The 10,059-nt window shown below is 34.5% G+C and overlaps 1 protein-coding gene across 1 annotated transcript in view; it reads left to right on the forward strand.

Annotated features, from left to right (window-relative positions):
- LOC117107551 overlaps window positions 1-10,059 on the forward strand; it is a 28,444-nt gene that overhangs the window by 300 nt on the left and 18,085 nt on the right. Inside the window, exons 2-6 of the mRNA XM_033249253.1 lie at window positions 845-1,119; window positions 5,019-5,071; window positions 5,586-5,832; window positions 6,237-6,370; window positions 9,045-9,114. Of these exons, the coding sequence (XP_033105144.1) occupies window positions 845-1,119; window positions 5,019-5,071; window positions 5,586-5,832; window positions 6,237-6,370; window positions 9,045-9,114 (779 nt within the window). The remainder of the gene's footprint in view (window positions 1-844; window positions 1,120-5,018; window positions 5,072-5,585; window positions 5,833-6,236; window positions 6,371-9,044; window positions 9,115-10,059) is intronic.

Consider the following 10,059-nt stretch of genomic DNA (forward strand, 5'->3'; position numbering starts at 1 on the left):
ATAGGTGGATTGGAAAAGGTGGTCCTTCCTTCGTCCTACCAAATTAAAACAGCATAGGCCTAGCTAGGCCAGAGGAACATCCTAGAGCCAAATAAGAAATTGTCTTCTCTGCTGGCATAGCCCAGGCCTACATTATAAATTGGCCTACCTAGGCCTAGGCCTTATTTCCAAAAAGAATACATCATTAGAAATGTTTAGCCACCACTGGCACTAGTTTAGAAATTCTATTCATAAATGGTTGATGTTTCTGCACAGTTTTGAAACTGGAGGTAAAGAAAATCCATTTAAAATTAAGACATTATTTTTTACATTATTTTGCAGGGGCTTCATCCCCTAGGGCCCTGTGACTTCTTTTTAAGCGACACCTGACCACACCAGCTCTGGTTGTTACTGCCTCAAAAAAGTATTGTTAGAAAAGACTTTTGATCACTTAGAAGGCTAAAATATCAAATAATTTGCCACACAATATTGAAAAATTTAAAATAATTAAAACAATAACAATGGTATAATGATTTCCAATCCTAAAATTAATTGATCGGCGAGCACTACTTTGACAGGCTGGACAACCCTCTGAACACTAATAATAAGTATATAAAGCTGTGCATAATACACTAGTGGAAAATTATACGAAGGTTAGATTTAATGCCTGAAAAAATTTCCTGAGTGCCTGTTGTGACTAAATAAAGAACAAAACCTCAGGAATCACCTTTTCTTTAAATTTTGTTCATTCTTTTATGCTATACAGTAAATCTGTTAGACGATTATTATTATTGATAATTATTATATTCTTACTATTATTTTTAATTATTACAAGTGCATCTCTTGTATATTTTTAAATTACCAGGAACTGTAGATATTTTAGATGATCCATCAACATCTCAGCTATACCAGAAAATATTGCAACCAAGCTTAAGTGCAGTAAGCGTGCAGGCACATCCAAACAGACATGGTGTTCAGATCCACAACTCATTTGTACCCCAGCAAGTATCTTCCAGCTCGTACATCAATCATATTAAAAATCCAAAATTAAAATCAGAATTTCGAACGACACAAAGTAGGTCATTTCCAGATATTAAAAACTCAAGGAAAGGATTTAAGGCGGAGTGTTCTATATATCGTGTAAGTCTTGATGGTTTGGTTTATTAGGCAATGACTATAATATTGTTACACCAGTCTGAAATAAATTCTTAATTCTGATTGGATGATATTGTCTAAATCCAATCCATTGATACAAAAACATGCAATCAGAATTAGGATTTACCCAGCAAACACAAAACGTTTCTATAATGTTTGTGAACGTTGTGGTTAGGTATGTCACAAAATAACGTTCATGCAACGTTGTAAGAACGTTCAAACGTTGTGACATTGTGCAATTAGGTTTATAAGTACCTACATATGGTTCTGCAAAATAGCATTTTTATAACCAAACTGTATATTATTATAACGTTATTATAACATAGTATTGTTAGCTGGGTATACAGAGTTTAAGACTGGTGTAACAGAGCCACTGCTTAATATATTGATGTTGTTTTTAAATATCAGTATTTTTGTTTAATTTTTTATCAAATATCAATTATCATCAAACAGCAAGTAGGCCTACAGGTCCTCCTTTAATTAGAGATCCCTCGAAATAGACCACTTTTCTGTGATCCCAAATGAACAAACGGGTTATCTTTATTATTCTAATTATAGACCAAAGCTGCTAAAGACCATGAAAACCTCCTGTCCCAAAACTGGTCTTTAATTAGAGGAGACCTGTACAGGATAAAGTAATGCTATGTAAAAGTCTCACTATGTGATTAAAGAATTGGAGTTGTTTTATAAGACAGTAGTTAAGTTCAATTTCAAATACATTAAACATCAGGTCCACTGATTAATCTCAGATAAGAAAGTATAATACGTACTGCACATATTGAAATACACGATGGCATGTATTTCAAGACTCGAAATGGAAGCAGGCTGGTTGCCCTCTGGACATTTGCACTCCGGACATAGTGTAATTTCTATTGTTTGCAAATCTTTGCAAACTTATGTTAGCATTGTAACTAAGAATTGAATAATTTTTCACCCAATAATTCCAGACAGTAACTAGATAGTCTGTCGGTGCATGTTAGATTAGCTAGATCATAGAGCAAAGAACTAGATAGGACATAGTTAATTATTTTTAAATAGTATTGTCTTTGCATTCTAAATTAGCCTAGGTTATAAATATAGGATCAATAAGTGTATACACCAATTGAGAGGTCCCTCTGCAGGTGCATTGTATTTACCTGTTCATTCAACAATGGGCTTCACTCCACCTAGTTCTCAGAGCAGTGCATTCATTAAGATCAATAGCATCATAGTTGTTCTTCATTATAATGTGAAGGACTTTGACAGAGGGTCGGTAAACTGAGTCTTTACATGTGGGAGCGTTGCTATTTACCAAACTATAGTAGATCAATAGTTGGTACCGTTTTTGTTGAGTCATTATTGTTGTCATCATCTCTCTGGACTTAAGCTATTATTCCAACATGTTGTTTAAAACGTTTTCCAATATAAGAATACACTTTAATCAAATCTCCTGCATGCTGAGAACTACGGATAAAAACAAGCTCTCCTTTCTTAGGTGCATGGAATATATTATTGGTACAGTTAGTCACAGAATTGGTGTGGTTTTTATAGCATATAAGGCCTATTACTTGAGAATGTAATGGACTTAGCTATGTATCCGTATTATATACGTTCTGCATGTCAATCAACTACATATTACAACAGCAAGTCTTGAACGCCAGACTGGAATACATACTTCTTCAGTAAAGACTGAGCGTACGGTAGGCCTAGGCTAACAGTTTAGAAAGCTAAGAATGAATACTGTGTATAACCAGGCCCAGTTCCCACCGTTGGTACGGCCCAGTCCTGGGTTTCGTAAGCCGCGTTTATTGTCAGCAGCGAGTTGTGGATCATTTGAATCAACAGAGCAACATCATTTGCGTAAAATGGCAATTATGTTTAACGAAAGCATCCATACCAGAGCTAAGGTGATGCATACAATTTAATAGAGATAGTTGATAGTTAATAATTTCAGAAGTTCAGTTCTGGATTTTCTTTTATTTTTATGCCATTTATAGCAAGTAGTAATTGTAAAGAATATTAGGCCTATAATGTATTTTCATCTATCTGTTCTTCTTCCATTCTAGTACAGATCACCTGTCGGTGTATTTTGTTTTTTTCGTACAGGATAAGGCAGGGCTGTGAGATGAACCAGTACACCACCGGGGTACCCCTATCCTTCTCAAAAGATATACTGGGTTCTTTATAATGCACATGAGCCAATTATGTATACTGGGGTTTTATGATTTATTTCACCAAATTTTCCAAAGCATAGTTACTAACCGCCTCGCATCGTGGGGGACGGTCTTGCATTCCAAAATGAAACACGTGCATGATCATAAATTTGTCACGCATTTAGCACAAGTCTATGCATAAAAACGCATTATTACGAATTCAGGGGAAAATGTATTTAAAATTAGAAGAAACTGGTTTTACTATTAAAAATGTAAAAATGGTCACGCAGTAACTTGAGTCAGAGCTTTCATTATCTCATTTGAGAATTCACCGAGAAGATTTCTCTCTTTCGACCAAAATAACTCGGTTAAATTGCGCGTTCATTGTCACAACCAACCGTTGATTTTCATTCATATATTGATATTGAATTGATATGTGAATCAAATCCTACCCCCTGGGCCCCGGTGGGGGCTCTGGGGGCCCTTTCCCACCCCAGCCAACTGGTGTAGTCACACATTTCAAATCTCTTAGGTTGGTAACTATGCAAAGATCATTTAAAAAGTCAAGTTTGCTGTATAATAAGACTTAGAGTTTAAGATTTAATTGTATGCTATAGGGGACCCACTCCTCCCGGAAATCGGGAAGGCTGCCCGCATTCTCGCAAGCCAGAATCTGCCAGAAAAACAAACCATCTCCTACAAATTTATAATATGCTGCATGTTGTTACTACTTTGTTACAAATTGTCTCATATGGAAGTCATGTGCTGATGGGTATCACTTTGTGCAGCAGAATGAAATTTGATGTGTTAAGCAGTGGCGGCTCCAGCAGGGGAAGGGGGGCTTAAGTCAAGTCCCCCACCGGCCGAGCTCATCGGGCAGTCGGACCAAAACAAAATTTAAAAATAGGCCTACACCAAGCTCTTAACATGTCTTTCACAGGTGTAGAGTGCCATTTCTGGCCATCCAGAGGTCCCTATTAAAAAAAAAAAAACCCTCCCAAACCCTGGTATTAAGAAAGCTCATTAACTAGATCTCACAAAAGTGACTTTTTTCAACTTTGAACCCCTGATGCCCTCAACCGCAACAAAGACATACAGTAATATTGAATTTGTTTAGCATTGAAGTAATAATGAACATATTATGGATACTAAAAATGCAAGTTGATTCATTCATTCTTTATTATGCCTTTCGTAAAAGTCACAATACAATTAATAATGTCTAATTTAATTCTTAGTAAGCAATAGTATAGATAAACTACACTAACTATTTGTTTAAAATGAATAAAATATTTCATTTGTTTGATAATTATTTCTTTAATATTTGATTTGAGGTCAATTCTTATGCCCAGTCCTGATTATCAAAGTTCATTATTAGCAAGAAACTGTTGTATGGCCATACTGTGATGTCATCATGACCATATTTAGCATGTCACATATTTTGTCAAAATCAAATTTAATAGTCTGGACAGGACTTTAGGATTCAATGGAGACCATTTTCGCAAAATTTGAAATGAAAATATCCGATAACTACTACTGGGGGACTTCGTGTTACATATTTCAGATAAACAGAAACTTGATTTTACAATACTACAACTATTTTATCCGCCTGTTTGTGATTAAGAATATTATGCACTGTCTTTTATTCACCTATAAGTAAAGTGGTATGGTCAAAATGCTTCCACTGCGTAGCCTAAATTATAATATCGTTGAGTTTTACTGATAATGTTTCACATTTTTTAAAATTTATTTTAGTACCAGCACAGTGAAGCTAACTTTCTGCACTCGGCAACTCCTCAGTCATTCAGGTTACTCTTATAATTATTTTTACTAATTACTGTACTTTATTTAAAATTAAGATAATTGATTTTTGTATTTTGCATTCAAAATTTTTCTATATATCTGTCTCTAATTTTATTTTTATAGTTGCTTTACATACATCAATTAAATTAAATGATCACTTTAAAATGAAACAACTCCAAATTATTTAAAAAAAATGTATATAATAATTGGTTTAACATGTCTAAAGAACAAATGTTAGGTAAATTTTTATCTGATTATGATTCTGATCTGATTATCTGATATACAACATTGGAATTACATATGTGATGCTCGGATATTAAAAGAAAGCTAATTCTCATAATTGTAAATTGAATTACAACAAGAGAAAAGAAAATGAAAAAAGATACAATGTTCAAAAAATTTTATAGAGTGGTTCATTTCAGCTCTATTCTTAACATTGACAGAACGGAATCACCGACCACTGGGAACTAACTAAAAATATTTGGATGTTTTGTAATGTTTTATTTTCTGTTTTTATAGCTCTACAACAAAAGTTAAGCAGGTTCCCTTACCATCGGTTCAAGGGACCGTCCTGGAGAGGGTAATGTCCCAACGGAACGCTAGATCTGTCACACTTGCCGGAGAGCGCTACCTAGGCACAGCTAAGCTGAGGCCTCAACAACGGAGCTTGTCGGCTGGAAGACTGCCACGAAGCGAGCAGGAAAAACGCTATGTAAAGGAGCAAATGGCATTAGAAACGACACGTTCTATGAAACGTATGTCGGAGGTTAGTCATTCTGTTGCGATTCTTTCTAACAAATAGGTCATTAAATTGATGATACTACAAATAAAAAAAAAATAAATAAAACAATAAGTATTTATTATGATTATTAGATTTCTTTTACTTTTGTAAAAGAATGTAAAAGAACATGGTATTGGAAAAATATATCAATATAATAAATATACACTACTATATTGACGAGTATCCCTGTTTCAGATGCGTATGATCCAATAATTTTGAATTCGTTATTATTATTGTTACATATTTTAGAATTTCAAATTCAAGCAATGAATGTCACAGTGCTTAATACTTTTGGTTTTTTTTATCTGAAAAATACTTTATATATACTAATCACTACAATTCACAATAGAAAAAAATTGTTTAATTGATTGTAAACATGCTCTCGTCAGACAATGTCGCATCGCATTGACCGGATGTACTACATGCGAGGAGCTACGATAAAACCAGCACAACGTTACTATGTAGACAGTGAAGAGCTTGAACAGTTGAAACAGATGTCCAAAGCAAGATCAGTGGGTCGTAGGTCAGTCAACACACTATTATTAATATTTATTTAGTTTTTCTCCCTTGCACAACATTTTCTGCCAACATTTTGAAATTGAAATACATGTAGGGTTTATATCCTAGATACAGTATATATGTTTATTAAGTTGATGATAGTGTGAAATTTGTATATATTTTTTACATCCTCATGATGACCAGCAGTTAGATATCACCAGAGTTTAGTGATCAGGCAGTGGGGTAACGATGGGAACGGGGCCCTGTGTATTTCTGAAACTGGGTGGGGGGGGGCCCCTTTTTGGGTCCCGGTCACCAATTCCATCGTGGGATTTTAGATGTGCATTGTTTTTTAACGACGAATAAACGATATAATATGGATCCAGAAAATTGAGGCCAGGGAGGGACTTTCACAGTTAAAGAATCTACCACTTTAGACCCACCATTGTTGGGGCTGAGGTAAGAAAATTTATGAATATGGCACCTTTAGATGGCCGGAAATGGCACTTCACAGACATAAAATTGTGAATATAATTTTCTATTTAGTCTCCAGTTAAAAATATTTTGACAAATTTAGTGGGGCCCCAGGCCGGCAGCTCCCCAACCACCCACTCTTTATTCTGCTACTGGATATAATATGATATGTCCTACCGTCGATCAATTTCAGACACACATTATGCTCTTGCCCTTGTGGGGCTGAGATAAGAAAATGTATTACTATGGCACGTCTAGATGGCCAGAAATGTTCTGGGCCGAGAGGGGGCCCCCATTGGGCCGACAAGACCCCCTCTCTTTAATCGTTATAATATGATATATGTACTACAGTCGATTTCAGAGACACACTGTGGTGTTATTTATCAACAAAGTCCTTTTTGGTCAGGGTGCTAGATCGAGGAACCTATGTGTAGTGTCCCTTGGGGGCTCCTAGATTTAGGGGGTCCTGCGGACCTCCTCATGAGAGCGCATAGGCGTTACGCCACTGTGATCAGAAGTTAGTTTTACCCTAGATGGCAGGATTCTCTAGATACAGAATATTCCCACAATGTATCAGCACCAATATTTATGACTGAGGTAAATGATGTGACTGAAGAAAAAAATGATTTAGAAGAAACATTGCTACAGAGCAGGACAGAACATTTTCCAAAGATGTAGGACATTCAAATTAAGCCTATGAAGAAGGGGAAAACACAAGTCTGTCAAAAGAAAATTATGACAAAGTATGTTGTTGAAACAAAACTTTCCTTAGCCACACTGCGGCCCGCAGTGCGTATCGGCTAGGCGTACAGCTAGGACTGCCAAGGATTACGGTACGGTAAAACAAAGAAAAGGCGTATTAAAATAAAAAATTGGCGTTTGTGAGCAAAACATTTTAATTTTATATAAGTAAGTAGTAAGTATATGAATAATTTTAATGCACTAGTTAGTTGATAACTTCATTCTAATTTGTTTTGGGTCTTTTTTCTGCATTTTTATAAGCGGTTAGACATGGCCTAGGCTGCCTATTTGATGTTCATTCTAATACTACAAAACACATCAATTTTAACTCAAATTTGTAAACATACTTGCCTTATATCTTAACTAGCAGGTGATTTTATTGGTAAATTAGTTTGTTCTTAAGTGTGTAAGTATATGAATGATTTGCATGCCAAGTGAAATTACCCTTATATTGCTAGGCCTAGCTGTACGCCAAGCCGATACATAGTGCGGGCCGCAGCGCCGCAGTGTGGCTAAGGAAAGATTTGTTTTTTCTGAGCATCTGCAGATTGTGCTTATGTGGCTCATTAGCATAACAATACCACACATAAGACTAATTCCAGTTACACAGCTTAAACCAGCCAGCTTCCTATCCTGGTAACAGTTATAAGTCCTTGGTTGAAAACTTAACAATTAAGCCTCATGGATGCCTAGGTCATAGCATGGCGGTGTTATGAGTAATGTTTTTTGGGTTTTGTTTCCTTTGAATATTGATAAAATATCCCTTGTATAGTCATTAAATTTTCATAGCTTATAGTCATGAAATATTTAGAATATATTTTAAAATGAACAAAAAAAAATTGTGTATTGTGTTTTATTATATTTATAGTGATTGAAAAAAAAATATCCCATAATTTTACTCTTTAAGATTTTGCAGTTTTGAAAATATTTTTTATATTTACTTTTTACATAGTATGATAGAGATTCCTCACAAGACCCATACCTAGCATGCATATTTTTGTAGCAATATATTTCTCTTTGAAAACAAGTATAGAATTGTAATATTTTATTTTTAATAATCTTTTTTTTTTGTTTTCTATCCCCCATCCTGTTGCTAAATTATGCATCACATCTTTTCTGTATTCATATTTATATTCTTCTATTTTTCTGATGAATTTGCTGTTCTCTTATACATCATTTTTCAAATTTTATTTCTGTCTGTACATCAATTCAATTTCATTTCAAAAATAACATTTCATAATCGTGACACTTCATAATTAATATTCATATTTGTTAAAAAAAATCTAATTCTTAATACTAATAAAACACATGTAACGCCATAAATATTCATGGCATGTGTGATTAACACATTCAAAACTTCAACAATTTCTTACTTCATACGTTGTGTGGCTTTTTTTCTACTTTCCGTTCTTATATCATTCTTACTTCGTCCTTTTCCTATGCACTGTACACTTTCCTGTAAACACTTGCATGTGAACCAACAGTGGTAGATCACGTAATGGAAGGCGTTACCATGGTAACCATTTGACCACAACACCTCCTCCTCCCGCACAGGTATGTTTGCCAAAGATCACCGTCTATTTTTTGCTTGTGTAGTCAAAAACCATCTGGCACAATTTAGTTCCCCGGAATACTATGATATTTTGGTTATTCTTCTGAATTAATGTACAACTCATACATAAAAAAATATATGCAAATTGTATCAGATTGTATATATATAATGGAGGCAATTCTACAAGGTTCATCATTATAGTGTACTACAGATCCCTTAGGAAAGATGATGTGCTGAAATACGTTTGATCGTTTAATACCTTAAATTTCATGTAAAGGGACTGAATAAAAACCAGGCTTTGTCAGCGATATACTCCTCTGTACATCTTAGCTAGGCTTTAACTGTTCAAATATATCTACATCTATATGTCACACGAGGCATATTTCTGGTGTATTATATTTTATTAAGCGCTCTTTGATTACCATTATTTACCATTATGTTATTTTAATTACTATATTGCATACAAGTAAAAATAATAGCCGTCACTATTATGACACATTTCTGGTAATTTTATTAAGTAATTTTTATTAACTTTATTTACCATGATTTACCATTATATCATTTCTATTAGTTACTATGTATTAAAATTGCCACCATTATTATTTTTGTTGTTATTATTATCTTTATTATATTTATTTATTCTATTATTTTGATAATTCTAATTGGTCGACTAAATTTTCTAAAAAGTACAGTATATCAAGCGAGTGGTGTAGGTTGAAACCAGATCATTTAGACAACAGTGGTCAATACAGGGGGAGAGCATATAAAATCAAAACAAGATGATGCTTGATTACAAATTCAACATTTTATTGCACTACAGTCTGTTTCATTAGGTACTTCCTCAATCGTCAGGTGCTAGGTCAGGAGCCTAGCACCTGAGGATTGAGGAAGTACCTCATGTTGAAGTACATGTTGACTTTGTAAGCAAGCGTCATCTTGTTTTTGAT

Source organism: Anneissia japonica, unplaced genomic scaffold, assembly GCF_011630105.1.
Source record: "Anneissia japonica isolate Jap-2015-1 unplaced genomic scaffold, ASM1163010v1 scaffold287722_len911783_cov160, whole genome shotgun sequence".
NCBI lineage: Eukaryota > Metazoa > Echinodermata > Crinoidea > Comatulida > Comatulidae > Anneissia > Anneissia japonica.